Source organism: Myotis yumanensis, unplaced genomic scaffold (assembly GCF_028538775.1).
Source record: "Myotis yumanensis isolate MYYU_CA2020_CCGP unplaced genomic scaffold, mMyoYum1.0.hap1 SCAF_16, whole genome shotgun sequence".
Lineage (NCBI taxonomy): Eukaryota > Metazoa > Chordata > Mammalia > Chiroptera > Vespertilionidae > Myotis > Myotis yumanensis.
In genome coordinates this window covers 21,680,863-21,702,600 of record NW_027223767.1, presented here as the reverse complement: position 1 = coordinate 21,702,600, position 21,738 = coordinate 21,680,863, and the positions used below count along the sequence as shown (strand labels likewise).

The following is a 21,738-nucleotide window of genomic DNA, read 5'->3' as shown; positions in this document are numbered from 1 at the left end:
ACTGAAGGCTGACTCCACCTTTTCAGCCACCCAATGTACAGGGAGCATAAGAAACACTGAGTAGCCCTAAACAGTTTGGCTCAGTGGATAGAGCGTCGGCCTGCGGACTGAAAGGTCCCAGGTTCAATTCCGGTCAAGGGCATGTACCTTGGTTGCGGGCACATCCCCAGTAGGGGGTGTGCAGGAGGCAGCTGATTGATGTTTCTCTCTCATCGATGTTTCTAACTCTCTATCCCTCTCCCTTCCTCTCTGTAAAAAATCAATAAAATATATTTTAAAAAAAGAAGAAAGAAAGAAACACTGAGTAGAAGATGCTCACGTGTTGAAAACACTCTTACGTGTTGCTGGTGGAAGTGTAAATTGATTCGACTTCTCTATGCCTCCCACCCAGCAATCCCCTTCTAGGATCTTATTCTACAGGCAGGCTTGGCCAGGTGTGAAGTGACATTTGTACTGCAGTGCTGTTTATTGTAGCAGCAGCATGGAAACAAACCAGATATCTCTCAGTGGGAGATTACTGAAAAAGTCGTGATGCCTCCATGCACTGGACTAAAATGAACCATAAAAAAAAAAAAAAGAATAATGAAGCCTTTTATGCATTTTTAAAAAGAATTCCAAGATATTTTATTAAGTTTAAAAAAAAAATCAAGGTTCACAGCAGACTTTATAAATGACTATTGTTTGTGTGGGTTAGAAAAGCAACAAACCAGGCCTAGGACGATAATCTGTACAGCTTTTCTATGCATTGCACATCTCTGGAAGGAGACCTAAGAAACAGGTCATGTGGCTTTACCTCTGGAGATGGAGTGGATTGGAGAGAGATTTTGACAGAGTACTTCCTGAATTTTGAACCACACAAACATCTTATCTGTCCCATAACTAAATTTGCATAACAAGTATTCATTGAACTAATAAATTAGAAAATTAATTTATTAAACAAATGGCTTCCAGTCAGTATTCCCCTCCTTTAGAGGAAAAGGATTTAGGGAGTCTTGGCCCTGCCCTACTCCCTAATTCCTGGCACAGTCCCCATGGGGATCCACCAACAGAGGAGCCTTTGGAAAGATGGGTGGGGTGAAAATATTTATTCAACTGGCATCATTTCCAGGAAAGGGTCTCCTCCTTCACCCCAAAACCAGGACTGTCTGCTGGTCAAACAGTTTGGGGACTTTCCGAGCTTTTTGAATTATGCTTCTTGCTGAAAGGCTGCACTGCTGGTCTCTGAAGTGGCAACTGGCCCCTAAGATGCAATCACTTCTCCACATTCCTCCAAACTCTTATTAAAAAGTCTGATATCCAGGGCTTCCCTGTATAAAAATAAGCATCCAAAGGGACTTGCCCTATCGGGAAAAGCAGCACAAAGTGAGTAAGGCCAGAATGTCTTGAGTGGCCCAATTGCAACAACCGAAGAGTTTGGTCAGTGAGCTCTGATTAAATTCCAGTGGGAAGGACAGCTGATAGTGCAGGTACGTGTCTCCGGCCACTCGATGTCATCACTCTGGCTTGATTAGGAGGATGAAAGAGAGACCAGCGGGCTCAGCTCCAGAGGAGTTCCCTGTTTCTCTGGGTGGGGGAGGCGATGCGCTCCAGGTGCTAATGAAGGCGAGCAGCTGAACGCTGTCCTGGAGTCCCCTCTGGCAGGCCTCGGGCTTGGACTAGGCAAGCGGGGCGGGGAGGGGACAAATAAATTAAAGGAGCAACAGAAAAGACTGAGAACAAGGTGAGGCATGGGGATCCTCAACTTACACTCTCTGTTTGTACTATAACAAGATCATTTCTAAACAACCCTATGGAGAAAGGATGACTTACTACGGTGGTTCTCAACCTTCTGGCCCTTTAAATACAGCTCCTCATGTTGTGACCCAACCATAAAATTATTTTTGTTGCTACTTCATAACTGTAATGTTGCTACTGTTATGAATCGTAATGTAAATATCTGATATGCAGGATGGTCTTAGGCGACCTCTGTGAAAGGGTCGTTCGACTAACAGGTTGAGAATCCCTGACTTACTACCTTCCCCGCCCCTCTGATTGGTCAGCTCAGTGGGTGCTGAACTTTGCCCTGTGCACAAAGATCTATCGCTGATGTAATTTGAGGACTGTTGAGAATGCCTTTGCCAACCCAAATAAATCTGAAATGACCAACAAGGAAAGTAAAGGGAACGACAGCTCACTGGTTTCTGTCTACCTGGATCCAATGTGCAATTCACTTCCAGTCAACAAGGACCTACCCAACCCCTTTGTTTGCCCTCAACTGGATAATAAACAGCTCATTCGCTAATTTCAACAATGAGCGCTAGAGGGCTTGCCCACAAGGTCCATCCGTTTCTGATCATTCCCGCTAGTTTTCATCACTGAGACCCTTTTCCCCTGTAGATTAGCGGTGAGAGGCTCTCCTGATGTCTCACTCAATGGAAGTGAAAACCGAATGAGATGATGATATATGATAGCGCTTTGAAAAAGTAGAAAATTTTACATTCAAATGTCATGATTTTGTTGTTGATAACAGGAATTGTTTCTTCTGTTCCCCATTAATTTTTCCCCTGTTTTTAGAAAAAATGGAAGTAATAATTGAGTCTCCCTTCCCAAGAGCCTGGGAATGCTGTTTAATGAGAGCCTTTTTAATGGTTGTTCATTAGTAACACCCACAGAAGGTCTTCTCTCACATCCTTTTGCACCGGAGATTCCTCTAGGGAATGGGCAGCCTCCTCCGCTCTGATGTCTGACTCAGCGGAAATGACGGAGTTGGGTGACTGGTCATCCTGATAAGGACACAGGACATCCTACAGCTGCAATTCTGCCTTGGGCTTCCCTGGTTCAGCCCTCTACCCCCATCTTTTCCTGACTCCATCCACGGTGGTCTGAGAGGGGTTTTCGTGCCCCCCCATCTCCATCGAGCTACTCCAAAGCCACCTTATATAAGCATGCAGCCCATAAAAAGCAAGATGACCACTGCGCCAATGCAGCTTCACACCATCTCTTAGCTGCTCCCCTCCCAACTGGACTGCTACTCCAAGCCCCCGCTATACGAGGACAGTGGAGAATGCACAGCCGCCGCCACCTGTAGCAGCCGCCACCTCACTTCAATTCAGCAAAACTTGACTCAGTGTTGGGATCGCACAGACCCAGCATCAATCCTGGGTCTGCCATGAACTGTCTGTGAGAGTCTGGGCCAGTCCTCCACGTCTCTGATCCCCAGGACCCTCATCAGTAAATGGAAACGACTGATGGCCGCTACCGGAATCCGGGATATATCCCAAGCACCTAGCTCCATATCGAGCGCCCACTAAACATGTGCAGAAAGGGTGGATATTGAGTAAGCGCAAGAAGTGTCCTGGGGATGGTAGAGTTCTTAGGAAGAGATCGGCGTTACCTGCGGACGGAGGCCAAGAGAGGCTTTGCAAAGGGGCCTTGAAAGAGGGCTGAGGAGTTTGGTAGATGGACGGAGGGGAGGGCACACGGGCGGGGGAACAGCACGAACAAAGGCTGGGCCTGGAGCCCTAAGCACTGGGCCAACTTGGGCAGGAACATGATGCAGCTGTTGAGAGTGGCAGGGGGAGGGAGCCCTGGCATAGGAGGCAGGAGCCAGGGAGGAGGTGGATCAGAAGGGCCGAGCCGGGTCATTGTTAAGCCGTAGGGGACATGGTTTGGCCCACAATTTGCCAGATTCTTGTCAGCAAGGGTCATGTCAGAATAAATTCATTATAATAGCAACTGGATCATGAAAAACTCAGGATCAAATATTCAATAAAGCAGGTTAAAGTCTTAGAAGTAAATGGCATTCATCTTAAATTGGAAGACCTGAGGCCAGACCTAAATTCAAACAATTACATGTAGAGCGAACACAGCCACAGGCACTTTTGCAGTGAGAGCCCTGAGAACTGGTAGTGGTGAGGGAGGAAGAACTGGGGCTTTAGAGCTAGACTGGGTTGGAATATCACCTGCCACTGTGTGACTCGGGGCAACTCATTTGACCTCTCTGAGCCTCATTCTTCTCATCAGTGGGAATCATAAACCAGGGCCTTGTCAAGCATGGAAAGTGCTTGACACTGAACATAATAGGTGCAGAATGACTCTTCCCCACCGCTCACCCACCTCCCCTAGAATCTGTCTGGTTTCCTGGTGATGAGATGATGAACTTGGAAACAGGGCGCAGGGATGCTCTTCCTGGATTGGCCACATACTGCCCCATCTCGAGGCTCTCCGTGCCTCAGTTTCCCTCACTATACATTGGAGAAAGCAACTCTTGCTGTGTCCTTCACACAAGAGATGGGCAGTCTGCAGCCAGAGAAAAGGAGAATGTGAATGGAATGGGACCACCTGGATGGGAAGGCCCTTTGGCCAGTCTTCCCCTCCCCCAGGCCAGGCAGCCCAGTCAATGCTGGCAGAGAAGAGGGCTCTGCCAAGCAGCGCCAAAGAGGGACACCCCAGACGCCAACCATAGGGTCTCCATCCCAAGCCACTTCCTATGTTTTCAAAGATGGTGTTTTATAAAAAATAAATCTTGTAAAAGGTTTTCCTGAGAGGACAGTGCACCTGGGCTCTGCATCAGCCAAAGAACAGACATTGTTCCAGGCATTTCAAGAAGGGACTTGCACAGGAACGTAAGTGTTGGAAATCCATCAGGAGGCTGAAGAAGAAAAGGTCAGGGAAGCTGCCATTAGCCCTCAGGGGCAGGAAGCTGCTCCTGCCGTCCGGGCCAGGGGCTGCAGGAAAGCACGCCCGGTGGCCACGGCTACCTGCATCCCAGGCCAGGAAATCCATCTCCTGTCTCCCGAAGCCCACACCGCTGCCCGCTGCTGCCACTGCCTCCCACATGCCTCTCAAACCTCACGCAAGGGCCTGCTGAGAGGCCAGCCCAGGAGGGGTGTCTTAGAAAGAGGGGAAGATAGACGGAACATGGAGAATACATGTAGGACCAAGTCCTTGATGGTCAAGAGAGAGGGAAATCAAATATCAATCTTCAGCCTGGAGAGAAGAAATTCAAAGGTTCAGGGATGAAATAACATAGACTGGGAGGGAGGACAATAGCATTAAAGGCACTGGCTTTGAATTCAATCCCAGCTCTACCCACTCACCAGCTGTGGGACTTGGGCAAAGTGCTTTACTTCTCCGGGCCTTAACTCCCTCGTCTGCAAAGTGGGGCTAATTATAGCACCTGCCCCTCAGAGAAAAGTGAAGTAAAGCCACCGAGCTTTACTGCCTGGCAGGTAACAAGCACTGAAAACACAGTAACTCAGAAGTTATTCCAGGCACCTCTCCCACCTTCTTCCCTCTTCTCTACCCGCCGTCCCGCCCCATTCTCCCCTTGATCTCTTGTTTTCCTGGCCAAACCTAAAAAGATGGCATTTTCAGAAATCCCTGTCTATAGCCATGTTTCAGCCTTCTTTGTTTTGTTCCTGAAGACAGAGAGTACGTCAGGAGATTACCCTGCCTTGACCACAGAGGAAATTCAGACATAAAGGAACCAAAACCCTATTAATGATGGTTGAACCATTTAAAGAAATTGACTTCCGGGACAGTGTACAGTTCTAGGAGTTTTAACACACGTAGATGTAACCACTACCACAGCGGGATACAGAACAGCACCTTCTCCCCCCAAAGCTCCCTCATGCTACCCTTTAGAGTCACACACACCCTCCCCCACTCCTAACCTCTGGTAACCATAGAGCTGTGTCTTTTTGAGACTGTCATGTAAATGGAATCATAACATATGCAACCTTTGTTACATAGTTACATACATGTAACATATGTGTCTTTCCTTCAACAGAAGGCCTTTGAGATTTGCCCAAGTGGGTCCATGCATTGGTAGTTCTCTTTGATTGCTGCGTAGTATTCCATGTTGGGGACCTTTAAGAGAATTCTCAAGCATCCTTGGTGTTGTTTCTTTGTGAAGGTTGTCTCAAAATAATTGGTTCAAAGCAACAAATGGTGCACAGTTGTCCCCCCTTATCTGTGGGGGATATGTTCCAAGATCCCAGTGGATGCTGGAACCTGCAGCTAGCACAGAACCCTATATATCCTAGGGTTTTTCCTACACATACATACCTGTAATAAACTTTGGTTTATACATCTGCACAGTAAGAGATTGACAATGATAACAGAACAATTGTAACATTATACTGTAATAAGTTACGTGAATGTGGTCTCTCTCAAAATCTTATTGTGCTGAACTCGCCCTTCTTGTGATGATCTGAGATGATACAATGCCTTGAGCTTCTGCTCTTTTTCTTGAACTACGATCACCTGTCCTACTGTTAATGAGGTTACTCCCTCACATAGAAACAGTCAGGTTTCTTCCTGTCCTTGAACAAAGGTTGTTGGTTTTGCTTGCCCTAGAGCAGTGATGGCGAACCTTTTGAGCTCGGCGTGTCAGCATTTTGAAAAACCCGAACTTAACTCTGGTGCCGTGTCACACATAGAAATTTTTTGATATTTGCAACCATAGTAAAACAAAGACGTATATTTTTGATATTTATTTTATATATTTAAATGCCATTTAACAAAGAAAAATCAACCCAAAAAATGAGTTTGCGTGTCACCTCTGACACGCGTGTCATAGGTTCGCCATCACTGCCCTAGATGCTCGTGTTAAGCCCCACCCCCTAAAGGAGCAAGATGAACAGAGGGACAGGTTCATTTCGGGAAGTGGAAAGAAGTTTGGGTTGCAGCTCTTGGTAACCTTTGCTTTGGGGGGGAATCCTGGAGGAAGTGTGTGGGAGGCACCTGTGCTGCTCATCATGCAGTGACAGCAAGAGTTCTCACCTCCAAATCAGCTCCTGAGTGTAGTAATAAGAAAAGGATCCCCACACACAACCAGTACTTAGCCAAGAAATAATCACCACCTCCCGGCCTCCCCCGTTATTAGAAAGCAATAAAAACTCCAACAAAAGAGAGACATCAGTTTGCCTGCTGTTATCACTCTTTCTTCTTCTTTTTTGTTTTGTTAATCCTCACCCACAGATATTTTTCCATTGATTTTTAGAGAGAGTAGGAGAGGGACAGAGAAACATCGATGTGAGAGAGACACATCGATTGGTTGCCTCCCAAATGTGCCCCAACTAGGGCCTGCAACCAAGGTATGTGCCCTTGACCTGAACCAACCCACGACCAATGCTGTATCTCGGGCCAACGCTCTATCTACCCAGCCAACCGGCTTGGAATTATTACTCATTCAGCAGAAGCTTAGAGCTGGCCTCCTGGGAAGCAGGCACACAGCTGGCCCGGAGGATTCAGTGCATGGTCCCTATCCTCAGGGGGTTCACTCTCTGGTCGGGGGGGGGGGGGGGGGGGGGGCGGGGGGGGGAGGGGCAATTACATAAAGAGATGATTCCAGCACGATCTCTTTGGTCTATGCTATCTCAACCACACTGAACAGCACGGGCAATCCTGAGCAAAAGGTGCTGCTTCCTACCTTTGCTTAAACTACCTGCTGCCTAGAATGCCCTGCACCCCAACCCCACCCCAAGCCAGCAAAGATCCCACCTCCCACCTATGTCTCCTTCTCTGACAGTGGGTTTCCCATCCGTAGCAGATTCCACTAGAAGCCTGGAGAAGCCTCAACCTTCATTCAGGTTCTGAAATTTTATTTTTACCTGAGACTGGACATTTCAATTAATAAACTGAGACTGTTTAGTGACTTAAAAGCAACCATAGCATTGGGCTTTTAACCTAAACTTGGCCAGAAATTTTTGAGGCCTGTGCCAGTTTTTATTCAGGGTCAGGGAAAGAATAAAAACCTCCAGAAAAAAATTACAAAGAAATTATGGGAGAATAAAAATTTGCATTATAATAACATTCTACAAGCCACACTGTGAGGGGCAGAAATATTAGTCATGCGCTGTTAACCATGTTAACGTAAAACAAACAAACAAACAAAAAACAACAACATTCCAAGCTGTACAGAATTTTTGTGAGTATTTGAGCCAAACTGTCGACAATTGCCGGGAAGCAGAATCTCAATGGATTGGGATAATGCTCCAGAGAATGGCAGTTTGCACCTTGTTTTATACGTTACAATCAAAGGAGGAGATGTAAGTGGGTTCCAGGAAATCCACTGGTGATGGATTAGGGAGGTGGGAGAAAACAACGCGGGCAAACCTCTGGGATTGGATAAAAAGTAAAATGATAGACACTTCTTTTACACAGGTGGGTACAGGATAGTTAACAGTCAACAATTAACAGTTATAATGAAGGAATTTGTGGTCTCCTGTCCTGGCAGGATCTGAGGGGAACAAGCATTAATTGTTTATTCAGTTAATTATATGTTTTCCTCCTTCATCCACTTTCACTTTTATCTTATGATATGTTTGGCCAGATGAATTTAGACTTCTACTATTTTATTATCCAGAAAGTTTAATTTTTCTTCTAGGCAGTTAGTTTCATCTATTCCAGTGGTCGGCAAACTGCGGCTCTCGAGCCACATGTGGCTCTTTGGCCCCTTGAGTGTGGCTCTTTCACAAAATACCACGTGCGGGCGCACATGTACAGTGCGATTGAAACTTTGTGGCCTATGCGCAGAAGTCGGGTTAAGAGCAGATAAGGTAGCCCCAGTATTTACAAGGTAGCCCCAGTATTTACAAGGGCCTTAGTAACTTTCCCTTTTATGATAATTTCAATTTCTCCTAAAGAATTAGTAAGGAGAAGGAGAAAATACCCTCTCATAGTCCTGAAGCAACCCTATGTTTGCTTCTGTTTTCTCTTTGTAAATAACACTTCAGTTTGTTTGTTTTTCTATAATCTTTCTTATGGTGACCTGGCTTTTTACAGCAAAAGATTCCTTTACAGTTTCACAGACCTTACTTAGTAATTCTGCTGCCTTGCTCTTAGAAACCAGTAGGTGTATTAATTGGAATAGGTCAGAATAGCCAGTTAAATTTTTGTGAATCCATCAGGATCCCAGATAAAGTCGGGAACAATTGCCAGCTCCTCTCTAGCTGAGACCAGTTTTTTTCCAAAAGGAGCTATTGGAATTCCTATTCTCATTTTCCTTCAAGTCAGTGGCAGCAGAGGAGATGGAAGGAAGAAGAGAGAGGAAAGGGCAAGTTCAGACAAGGAAGCTCAGAAAGGAAGAGGGAAAAATGGGGTGTAGGCATTTATTAGCTTCAGAATAGTTCCAGGACAATCTCTAAAATTTTGTATTCCACTTTTTTGAATAATTTTTTCTATGCTTCTCCTTAGAAGCTTCTAATTGCCAAATCAAGATATGCTTCCCATATAGTCATTCAGTTTAATTTTAGAGCTGGCATTTTTCTAATTTTTTTGCATGCAAAATATTAATTTAGGTACCCAAAGACAACTGCATTTTGGCCATTTTTAAGTTCATATTTTCTAATGAAATCTTCCCATTTCTGTAAACCACTTGCAAGTAAAGGCTTCCTATCAGGAGTATTAACTGAGGGCTGGGGTTTGGGAGTTTCTGGACTTGGGAGCACAATTTCTCATGTTACTTTTTTTTAATGTTTATTTTTGGGTATCTGTAGTCTGAGCAAATTTTCTAGGGATGTCATGTAGAGGGTCGAAGTGTGCTGCTTATGGGTTGAACTCCATGAGGCTCTCACCCCTCGAGTCAAAATTCAACCCTTTATGTGCCTCAGTTTCTCTCCCAGCTGTCCAAAACCACAGGAAGGGCCTGGGGCCCTGGCAGATCGAGCCTTATGGGGGCCCCCTGGATGAGCCAGTTAATTACAATTGAGTTAGGACTTCCCTGTGGGGCTCCTGCACGTCCTGAGGAATGACCTCTGACACCTCCACAAAGATTCTTAGTCACCTAACAACACCCGACAATCGGGCTGGAGGGAGGATGTGCCCCTTTATCTTCGGAGCTGAATGAGTTCAGCTCATTTATACGGCAAAGGTTGTTTTCTGCTCAGACTCAGGAAGCAATTCCAACTGAAAAGCCAAAATCAAAACCAGCCACCCATTTTTTTCCTCCAGTCTCACCTTAGCCTGAGTTCAGTCAAGCCTTAACCTTAGTCCCACCTCAAGGATTTAAAAATACAGCTCAAATAAAGTCAGACCCTCTACCAAAGCAAGGGAAGGTCCCGGGTCCAAGAGACAACTCACCCAAGTTCACCCAATTGGGGGAGGAATTGGCAGGCTCAATGGGCCCCTTGCTGGATCCTAGTACCGGGTCCAGGTCTGAGGGATGGTCCTGGGTGAGAGTCTTTGTAATCCTGCCGACTACGCCAAGTAATGTTAACATAAAAAAACTTTCAAACCCATAAAGAATTTTTGTGAGTTTATTTGAGCCAAACTGTTGACAATTGCCAGGAAGCAGAATCTCAACATATTGGGATAATGCTCTGGAGAATGGTGGTTTTCGCCTTGTTTTATTCATTATAATCAAAGGGAAATACTTAAGTGGGTTACATGAAATCCATGGTGATAGATTAGGGAGGTGGGAGGAAGCAAAGTGGGCAAACCTCTGGGATTGGATAATAAGTAAAATGATAGACACTTCTTTTACACAGGTGGGTACAGGATAGTTAACAGTCAACAATTGACAAGATAACAATAACAATGAAGGAATTTGTGGTCTCCTGTCCTGGCACACCCATTGGTTGTGCCCTGAAGGGTCCAGAAAAAGGGAAATTACAAATTACCCTGACATTCCAATGATATATTATCATAGATGCAAAAGACAACAGACAGGCTTAGTTAAGGTAAAGATTGACCTTTGTCAGGGAAGATACCAGCCTAGGACGTGACTATCCACTATAACTGCTTTAATTAGAGGTTTTTTCCTTTCTTTTTCTTTTTTTTTTTTTTTTGTTGTTGTTGTTAATCCTCACCTGAGGATATTTTTCCATTAGTTTTTCAGGGAGAGTGGAAGAGAGAAAGACAGAGAAACATCAATGTGAGAGTAACACACTGAATGGCTAACACATTGAATGGTTGCTATGCACACACCTGAGCAGGGCCCAGGCTGGGGAGGAGCCTGCAACCAAGGTACGTGTCCTTGACCGGAATCGAACCTGGGACCCTGTGGTCCACAGGCTGATGCTCTATCCACTGCACCAAAGTGGCAAGGGCAGTTAAAGTTTTAATTTCAGACCATCCTTTGTGGTTACTTTAGGTCTTTGAGTGTGTGAGACCGCCATGCAGGCCTTCCCTGAGCTTGTCAGGTTAGCATGTGGCCCCTTTTTTGTCTACAACACCTAGTATGAAAGTTAGCACACAGTAGGGAACAACAAGTGGCAAGAAGACACCAAGCTTTCACAATTTGATGTATTTACTTCACTGTCTGCTGATCAGTCGAATGCACATAGATGTAGCTGAGTCACTTTAAGCCATGTAATTGCCAGCACATAAACACATGCTAGCTCATCCCTCTGGCTGAGTCCTCAGGGGTATTTAAGTCCCGGTGTGGCCTCTGGTTGTTCCACCTGCTCTGGCCAGTTCCCCCTGACCCTTCCCTGCTGCTCTCCTCCTTCCTTATCCCTCCTCCCTCCCTCCCGTTCTCCTTCCTTCCCTCTTTCCCTGATGCTCTCCTTTCCCTCCCAAATCTGTGCTGTTTGGTAGATTCAGACAGACCTGGCTTAGCGGCTTTGTGACCCTGAAAAGAGGCTCAACCTCTCCGAGCTTCCATCTCCCACTTGCAAAGCAGGGCTCCCTAATAGTTGTAGCTGGTAACCACGGGCTGGCCGTGCAGCCAGCTCCGCATGCAGCTAGCTCCCCATGCCAGGCTCTGGGTGACACTTGGCATGCATTAGACCTCATTATTCCTCACCACAGCTCTCGAGGTAGGTATGGCCATTACCCCATTGGACAGATGGGGAAAGTGAGGCTGAAAGAGGCGAGGTAAGTTACCCAAGCACAATCTGAGCAGAAGTGGGATGTGATCTTAGGTCTGTCTTTCTCCACCAATTTCAGGCTCGTGAAAATCCACAGGACTGCTTGCTAGCTTCCCTCCTCCCCTCTTTCTGAGATGGTGGCAAAGGAGGGAAGGGACAGTCAAGACAGACGGCAGGTTCATAGAAGCCTAAACACGCGGGCACTACTGGAGGTGCTTGGCATTCCTCCTTGTTTCATGCAGGCTGCATTTCACCACTCAGGACTCCGGGACGGCAAAGACCCATGAAGGCAGAGACCCATGAAGGCAAAGACCAGGGCATCTGCTTCTCTGGGCGGGAAGCACAGGTGCTTGGCAGACTGCTGGGCGCAGTGCAACTGTGAAGGCTCAGGGGCCTGGGGGGAAGGGGACAGTGGCAACGAGTAGGGACAGGACAAGTCCACAAGCAAATGAACCAAGGTGCCGTGGGCTAGAGAGAGATACGTGGAGCCCTGTGGGAGCAGAGGAGGGAGAGGGGAGGGCGGCTTCCTCAGAGGGTCATCTACTGGCACCACCATGTACCATGTCCTACGTTAGGCTCTTTGACTTCATCTTATTTAATTCTCACAAGAGAGGAAACCAAGCTCAAAGTCAACGCCCTTGAAAAGTCGCTGAGCTGGGATTCAAATCCAGATCTGTCTGGTTCTGACACCCATGCCCTGTCCTCCTTACAGGCCGCCATCTGAGGGGACGCCCACTCGGGTCACAAAGAAAGACATCCAGAATGTATGAATCACTTTCAGAGAAAAGTGAAAAAACACATTCTCCCAAAATCTCACATCATAACCGCCCGGAAAAGCAAACATGAAGGTCACCGGGGACACAAGCAGCCTGAGAAGAGCCATTGGAGCAAATCAGCTGCTCCCACACCTGGTGTCCTGCTCTCTCCACCAGCAGGACAACGAGAGTCCAGAACTGCTGCTGCTGGGTCCTTCCAGGGAGGCCTCTCACCTTCAGGGTCTTCAGGGCGGCTTCACTCTTTGAGTCTCAGTTTTGCTTTTTATACTGCAAGACAGAGAGGTCATTAGAAGCGGGTGAGGAAAGCCAATGCGAGAGGGAGGACCAGGGAAAGGCTGAGAACGGTGGTCATCTAGGCCTCAGATGCCCCCGCAGGGACTTCTTGAAAGTGGTGGAACCCAAGCTGCTGAATCTAGTTGGTGCCTGGACCCCCCCTTTCTTCTTAAGTGGAAAAGGTAGCTGATGGGGTTGGAAGGAAAGATAAGAAAGACACTGGGAAACTAGAATTAAACACAGTGGCATGTCCATCGTTCCCTTTAAGATGAGCCTTGTTTGGAGGGAGGAAAAACCTCAGGTAGAGGCGGAACCTCAAAAGCCATCTAGTCCAATCACTGAGTTTAAAAAAATGAATCCTGGGCCCAATAACTGGAGTTTCTGACTTAGAAGGACACAGGAGTAGGGCATGTTTTCGCTCTCTAGGTTTTCTAACCAAAGTGCAAGGACCAGCAAGCCAGTCTACGTTACTGACTCTCTTTCTCCACCAAAACAGACACTTGAATGTTTCCTCACTAACCTGCCTCAGTGGGAATACCTGCAGAGAGAGAGCTCACTACCCACCCCCAAGACAGCTCTTTCTTCACAACACTGTCAGCTTTGTCATATTGTTTCCAGTAAGACTGCTCTCTTCCTTCTTCCTGCTGCGCCATCTCACCCTCCCATTGATGTTTCTCTCTCCCTCTCTCTCTCTTTCTTTCTCTCCCCCCCCCCCCCCCCCCGCCCCATCTTCCCCTCTCTAAAAATCAAGGGGAAAAATATCCTCGGGTGAGAATTAACAAAAAAAGAAATTTGTCTTTAGGGATTGAGGGTGTCCCCCTGTCCCCTCAAACACAACAAACACACAAATACAATCAGAAGGGCATCTGCCGTCACCTTTTGGCTCCTCGAGGTGGGGAGCAGCGAGACTGTTCTCAATGTGGAGCAGAAGCGACCCCTGCTGGTCATCGAGATTACAGCTCACAGGTATAGGTAGGAACCAAGCACTTACTTTGTTCATGATCCAGTCAGCATCTTCAATGGCTCTTTTAATAATCTGCTGGATTCTCTCAGGATTGTCTTCATCTGAATGAACCCGGAAACTCTGAAAGTTTAAGCATAAAAAAAAAGATGGTGGCAAAATTCACAGGACCAGCAGCTTCAGAGCACCAGTCACAGGCCAGGCGCACTGTGGGCACTTTATACTCAGCATCTCTCTTACCCTCCGTAAGAGTTATGATTCCACACAGAGATGAGGAACTGCCGCTAAGCCAGTGGTTCTCAACCTTCTGGCCCTTTAAATACAGTTCCTCGTGTTGTGACCCAACCATAAAATTATTTTCGTTGCTACTTCATAACTATAATGTTGCTGTTATGAATCATAATGTAAATATCTGATATGCAGGATGGTCTTAGGCGACCCCTGTGAAAGGGTCCTTTGACCGCCAAAGGGGTCACGGCCCACAGGTTGAGAACCGCTGTGCTAAGCAATGGTGTCAGCATTTGAATTATGGTCCATTCAACTGCATAGCACATACTCTTGCCAGCAGGGCAGTTATGAAATGGAAGACTGGTCCGTAAGTTACAACCCAAATCAAACTGGACCCAAAGGTTATCAGGTGGGGGCAAGGGTGATGGAGGGCCTAAGGGAAATTTCCATCACTGTTTCTTTGCTCCTCCCAGGAAGCTGCTTTCACTAGGGGGAGATGTCTGCATGGGCTTCTCCTGGGAAGAATAGGGCTTCTCCGGGCCATGCTGGAAAGCCACGCAGAGAAGGAAGGGGCCGTGGGAGGGTGGTGTGGGAAATCCAGCCAAGCCCAGTGCAGACCTCAGGCTGCTGTTTGCTTCTGGCCAGATGTTCACCCTCGAGGAGCAACGTGAGATTCCGGTTCATTCAGGACAATCGGGCACTGGTGCCTCCTCTGCCCTGTTGCTCTCAACCCCACACACCGTCCTTGTCTTTAGGAGCATCTCAAGTGGGAAGTCCTCCCTGACTCCCTCACACAACTCACTGTTCCCTTCTCCATGTTTCCACAGCCCTCTGTTGCTTCTTCTATCGTTTCCAGTTTCCACATTATATCTGTATTAATTTTAGTTTTTAACTTTTTATTTGGAAATCATTTCTAACCTGTAGAAAAACTGCAAGAATAATACAAAAGAGTTGCCTTCAGAATCACCAGGTGTTAACATTTTGCCACATTGGCTTCACTATTCTCTCTTCATGTGTTTGCATTAAACTCTTGGGAGCACTTCAAAGTTGCAGACAAGCCCTTCACCCCCAAACACTTGGGTGTGTATTTCCTAACAACAAGGGCATTCTCTTAATAACAACAGTACTCAAATTCAGAACATTTCACATGGATACAGTACTAGTGTATCTATCTAATTCACAGCCCAAATGCCAACTTCATGAATTTCCTCCAACAATGTCCTTTATAAGAATTGTTTCTCTTATAAAGAGATCCAGGATCCCATCTGGAATCAGGCGTTACATTTCGCAGTCACACCTGTAAACCAGAGCAGCTCTGGTGCCTTCCTCTGTGTTTCCCGACATCGATGTGTTTGACAAGAACAGGCCAGTTATGTGGTGGACGGTCCCTCGGTTTGGGCTTACCTGATGTTTGCTCACAGTTAAAGTCAGGTGTGCTTTGTCGACAGAGACCTCTGTCACAATGAGGATGTGCCTATTTTAATTATCCATTTGGCTGCCTATTTCAAGGCTTGGCACAGAGCTGGGGGGCTGGATGGCACATCCATCCTCTGTTTCCTCAACAAAAACCAGAGAGAAGAGCTGGGCTGCCCAGCACTGATACCCACTGGCTCTTACTAAGTTGCCACCCCCCACCACCTGAAAGACCATCCCTGCCCCTGTTCCTGCCCCTGCCCCTCTGATAGGCCCTTTATCAGAGGAATCTCCCCTACCCCCAGGCCCAGCATCCCCTGCTCCCACCTGCCTGACAGCGTGCCTGTAATGCTCCTGGATGCCCTTGGTGGGCAGCTGTCGGCAACAGCGCAGCAGGTATCGGTAGAGCTGCAGAGGCGTCTGGACCAGCTCTGCCCCCGGTAGCGGGGCCATCTGCAAGGCTGCCTGTCCCTGGAAAACACAGAGCATCACGTCTAAGGCATCACCTAAGAAACCATCATCAAAAGCAAAAGAGTGAACATCTCCATCACCCACACAAATTTCCTGCAGCCTCTTTGTAATCCCTCCTCCTGCCCTCGCCACTCCCCCATCCCAAAGCAACCTCTGCTTTCTGTCACTACAGATTAGTTTGCATTTCCTGAGTTTTACATAAAAGAAATCATACGTCTTGTACTCCTTTGTGTCTGCAGAACCCATATTTTTAAGCTCTGTATAATCATGTCTGTCTCCAAAGAACCTGTAACTCTAATCTGGCCTCTTATTTTTTGAAGCAGGAAACTCAACTAAGAGCACAGATTTCTCGCCAACCCCCCCCCCCCCCCGCCCCCCAATGATAGAATCTAGAACATAAGGATTTGTTAAGCTTCCATTAAGTGCCTCCCAGCCCATAACAGTACCTCCTCTATGCTCACTGCGCTGTAGGCTCCCGCCTGGACCTCTGCCACAGCATTTTGCCTGTGTTCCTGCCTTCGCCCGTCACGTCCCAGTCTCCTCCACACTGAGAAGGTCTGCAAGGACCTTCTCCCAGATCCCCCCAAACCACAAGTCAGTCATCTCTTGGTGCCTTTGCACATGCAGCTGCCTGAGCATGGAGCTCCTTCCCCTCTCCATGTGAGGAACTCATGTTTATCCTGCCAGGCCCAGCTCGATGTCACTTCTTCTGGGAAGCCCTTCCTGACTGTCCCTCCAGTGGGAGGGGGGTGGGGGGAGCAGTACCCTGTTTATGGAGCTGGTACAGTGCTTCCCACATTGCCAGAATTCATGTGCTGCCAGGCCTGGGCAGCCTGGCCCGGGCCCCAGTGCTTCGTGCCCTGTTTACTGAACTGGACTGAATGGGATCTGTTATCTCCTCTGTCCAGATTTCCCCTCTGTGACAGAGAAGCTCACTATGCTCCAAATGAAGGAGCTAAAAGACCAAGATTAAGCGACTGGCCTTGGTTTTCAATCTATCAGAGGTCCTTAAACTGAGAAAAGAAACTCATTAAGTAGCTGGTTTCAGAGGCTCCTTCATTCCATTTCCAGCATATCTTGCTGGCAACAAAAAATGTCCATCTCCACAGCTAAGTTTCCCATTTGCTCCTGGTGCTCCGGGCTCTCACTCTGACACTGGGGTAGGTAGGTGGTTGTCTGCCCCCACCACCCGTCCAGTAACAGCCCCAGATGTGTGGCTGGTGATCCCGTGAGGCCAGGTCACGGCCCACAAGGTCTGATTGGAGCTCCACTCCAAGTCTGGCCAATCAGAGACCTGCATCCACGTGGTGGCAGGGATTGGTTCACAGCTGGGCACATGAAGGAAGCTGGGTGAATCTCAACACGTCTACAGGAGTGACTAGACCTGATGGTGAGAGGACTCATCCTCTCTCAGGGAAGCCATCTTGCCTCCTCTTGACGCTGGAGACTGAAGCCACAAAAGGCAGAGCTGAGAACCAAGTCTGAAGAATTCATTTGAGCCCTAAAACCATTCACCTGAAGGCCGTCCCACCCCGAGACTTTGCAATGATCCAAGACAATGAATCCCATTTGCCAAAGCAGCTTGGGTTTGTTTTGTCACTCGCAGCCAAAAGAGTTGAAACGGATCGAAAAATCTTCATCTCCCAAATTCTACGTCCATGATGAACTGTGACGGTTCTACAGAAGAGTGCAAACAGGGCGGGGTTCCCCAAATATCAACCTGCCAGTCTCACCAGCCACACTTCGGTCCAACACACGGAGGGGAACCCCATACAATGGGGCAAAGACCTTCAAGTACCACCGGAGAGGACATACCACTGAAGCCCTCCACCTGACGGGCAGATTCCACTGGCAGGCTTCCCCAAACTATATAAAGTGCTAATCAAATATTGTAAAATGCTAGTGGTGTGACAGATGGTTACCAGCTGCAGTCTTCAAAATTAACATTTGGAAAGAGCACAACTTAGTTTCATTACTTAAAAACCCAAGCAATACTTAGAAACCAACCCAGCAAGTATGGGCGGGAGACTATTTTCAGCTCAATTATCATTCTCAGTCCTTCCCAGTAATAACTGGCAGAGAAGGCATGTGTGGGTCCACTCAGAAGAGTTAAACTAAAAATGTCTCAATTTAATTTAAAGTGTGGGTTTGCTATGACTTAAGGGGCAGTGAACCTCACAGCATCATTGCTAAAACTGTAGTCAAAACCCGTGGCCCTGGGAATGCTCGCTTGGCACATCCTTACTCCTTGGACTGGACCCCTCGACGTGGGCTCCCTGCCTCTGTGAAAACATCACCATCTTCCTAGCCAGTGGTCGGCAAACTCACTAGTCAACAGAGCCAAATACCAACAGCACAACGATTGGAATTTCTTTTGAGAGCCAAATTTTTTAAACGTAAACTATATAGGTAGGTACATTGTTATTAACTTAATTAGGGTACTCCTAAAGCTTAGGAAGAGCCACACTCAAGGGGCCAAAGAGCCACATGTGGCTCGAGAGCCGCAGTTTGCCGACCACGGTCCTAGGCAACCAAACCAAAAGCATCACAGAGCCAGACTCCTCCTCCTCCCTCCACTCCTATGTCACTGGTCTCTAAGTCCTACCAAATCCTACACCTAAATGCCCCTCAAATCTGTCCCCTCCTATTTCCATTGTAAGAGCCTTGGTTAAGGCTCGTATCTTAGCTCACAGAGATAACTCCCACAGTTCCCAGCAGGTCTCCCTGTCTTCCGAGCTATTCTTCACTCAACAGCCAGAGTGAATCTTTCCAAATGTGACCCTCAGCGTGTTGCGTTCCTGCCTAAAACCCCTAATAGCCTCCTTTACCCCCCTATCACTCCTGACAACTTTCCCCAAAATGTGGGACAAACATGCAATTATTTTAAGCAGTATAGGGACCAACATCTTTTTATTGTAATGATTTTATGTTTATTTTCATGTGTAATGAGAAAAATCCCACAATTTCATAAGTATTATGGCAAAGTGAGAGTGGGAGAGCTTTGTGGAGTTCATTGATTCAGTTAGCTCTGCATACATCAAGGAGGAAAAAAAATATCTTTGTTTCCTTTTAAATCAAACAAAAGATCAGGTGACATTTATTTAGCTCTTTCCCAACACAGAACTGAGTTCTGGTTAGTCATCCTGTCGCCTTTCATGAATTAGAAAGTTATAAAAACACCTCAGGGAGTGCGGCTTGCCTCACAGTAGGCTCTCAGGAAACGGTGTTAACTGAATGAACAGAAAAACAGTCCCATGTAGGCCGTCTTTCAAAACCAGAATATCGAAGAGCTGAGAGCCACCTTCTCCCATCCAGTGTGAAGAAATCTCTCCTCCACATCCTTGGCAGCCCGAGCTGTCAGAAATTCCTTTTGGTTCTGGGCTAAAATCTGCTCTGAAAAATTCTACATATTAGTCTGACCTCTGCCTTTTGGGGCTACAGTCGCTGGTGACCCCCAAGTCCAGTCTTTCATTATTCAAAGTCAATCGCCCCAGCCATTCAGTAGTTTCTTTTCCAAGATCACCATCCTGCTATGATCCCCCAGTGCTTCTCCAACCCACTCTGGACACACACACACCCTCATTATCGATCCCACCCTCAAAACCACGGTTTGCTTGTGTTCTGACCAGCTCTGCGGGCACTGGTACCTGCTACGACATGGGTGAACCTTGAAAACATGACTCGGATGGCAATGTCACCTTTCTACTTGGGAATTCAAGGAATGCAACTTAGCATTCTCTGTTTTAGCTTACCTGGCCCTGGCATTCAGCTGGAAGGTACCTTTATTTCCATGAACTATTCTTTTTTGTTTTCCATGAACTATTCTTAAGTCTCTTTCCCCATCTTTACTAGTTCTGTCCAGAGTCACTGGGGTGTGCCACAATCTCTGGGGTGCCTGATCCTGTCTGTTATCCAATTCAACTCAATTCAGCACAACAATAGCACAATCACATATCAGGTACAAATGGGGTACAAAGAGAGAGATTAAAGCCAGCAAGCTGTGTCAGTCACCCATATACCGCCATTCAGAGCAGCTAGTATGTGATGGCTCTGGATTCAGCCCTGGGACCAAAGATGAAAGGCTTGACATTTACCGGTGGATAAACAAAACATGGTACCTTCATACAATGGATTATTTTATAATTAAAAAGAAATGAACTACTGATACATGCTATAACATGGGTGAACCTTGAAAACATTACTCTAGGTGAAAAAAGCTAATACCATATACAGTATGATTCCATTTATGCGAAATGTGCAGAATAGGCAAATCTATAGAGACACAAAGTAGCTCAGTGCTGGCTAGGGCTGGAGAGAAGGGGCAGTTGGGGTGATGAGAGCTAAAAGAGGAATTGCTCTGGGAGTCATGAACATGTTCCAAAACTGACTACGGTGATGGATGATGCTCCAATCTGTGAATGTACTAAAGGACATTCAATTGTGCGTTTTAAATGGGCGAGTTGTATGCAATGTATAAGCGAACAAAGGATTAGTCTTAAGGGCTAAGGGGTCTCAACCACGGAGTGATTTGATCCGTCCTTCAGCAGCAGAAATCAAAATGGGAAGGTCACTCCAGGCAAGCTCGCTCCCCGGGTGCTCCAGACAGAGGGGCCGCGGAGGGGCCACATCTACTTGTTAAAACGGGCAATCGGGGGCTGACCCCGGAGGTGTGCGCGCCAGACAATGAACATTTCCCTAGTGGGCCCGCGGCCAGGCTTCGCGGAGGCGTCCGGGGACCCCGGGCTCCCTGCGAACCCCCGGGCCTTCCCCGCTGCTCCGCGCCGCGCCCGCGAGGCCTGCTGCGGGCCTGGGCGTCCGGGGCACCCGGCCCTCCCGAGCACGACAACGGGCAGGGAGGGGAACGGGGCGGCGCGAGTCGCTGCAAGGTCTTCCCAGGCCACGCAAAGCCGAGGGCACCCGAGGCCTCACATCCCCAGCCCACCCTCCACCCCAGCGGCTCCGGGCCCTGCGCGCCCGCCCGGCCCCCCTCCCTCCGCCCACGCCGCGCGCTCACCCGCCTCCACTGGGAAACGTCAACCCGGGCAGGGCGGACGCGGGGCCCCGAGTGCGCCTGCGCCTCCGCATCTGCGCAGCCCCGCCCCCGCCTGGCCGCTGCGTGCCGAGCGCCCTCTGCCGGCCGCGCGCGGGACTTGGGGTCCAACCTGCCATACCTACTGGGTGCCCCTTCCCCAATCCGCCCCACTCAGTTGAAAAAGAAAGCCGTTCCACTGACACCCTCCTTACGTTAAACACCCACCCCTCCTTCTGGCTGTTGCCGCCTCGGATATAAGCCCTGAAGGCAGGCTCTCCCCCATATTCCTGAACATGGGCTGATGCTAAAACATCAGGGGCGTTCAAGATCTGTGAAAAGGCTGACTAGAGAACTTTCCGAAACCACTCGGGCTGATGACAGGAATTATATTTGGATGGGAAATTGCGTTTTGAGTCATTCCATCAAATTACAGTCCCATAACACCTGTCAAAAGAATAAATATGACAGTAATAGGCATGCTTCCTTTCAGACCCATCTATAATTATAATTGAGGGAAAGAATACAGAATTTAAACTCAGAGCTACTGCCAGTATCGTTCTTTGAAAATGAAATAATGCTGTTTTATTAAATAGGCTCTCCCTGCTCTCTAATGTTTAAAGCTAACGTGCGTCTCTGAATTGATTTAAATACAAGTTTTATATCCTGAAAGAAGAAAAGATGAGTCTTTATCTTCAGACAAACCCCCTGTTCAATGCTGCTGCTGATCTTCTTTCAGCTGATGTCTAAAAGGGAGTTGGGTTGTTAGTGGATAATATTGCTTCTGTTCAC

General features: G+C 47.6%; 1 protein-coding gene across 5 annotated transcripts; it reads right to left on the bottom strand.

The window, feature by feature from the left end:
• Nucleotides 1–653: 653 nt before the first annotated feature.
• Nucleotides 654–20,959, bottom strand: LYRM9 (LYR motif containing 9). 5 transcript variants are annotated; one of them, XM_070393590.1, is made up of 5 exons: nt 20,932–20,959; nt 15,774–15,917; nt 13,836–13,928; nt 12,785–12,838; nt 654–1,655 (listed from the first exon to the last, which is right to left on the bottom strand). In XM_070393590.1, exons 2-4 carry the CDS (start codon nt 15,897–15,899, stop codon nt 12,821–12,823), a joined length of 237 nt encoding a protein of 78 aa, XP_070249691.1. In that variant the 5' UTR covers nt 15,900–15,917; nt 20,932–20,959; the 3' UTR covers nt 654–1,655; nt 12,785–12,820. The 5 variants fall into 5 exon arrangements, with proteins under 5 accessions (XP_070249691.1, XP_070249690.1, XP_070249692.1 ...); XM_070393589.1 differs by having other exon boundaries at nt 654–1,649; XM_070393591.1 differs by lacking the exon at nt 654–1,655 and adding an exon at nt 2,747–2,762.
• Nucleotides 20,960–21,738: the final 779 nt, after the last annotated feature.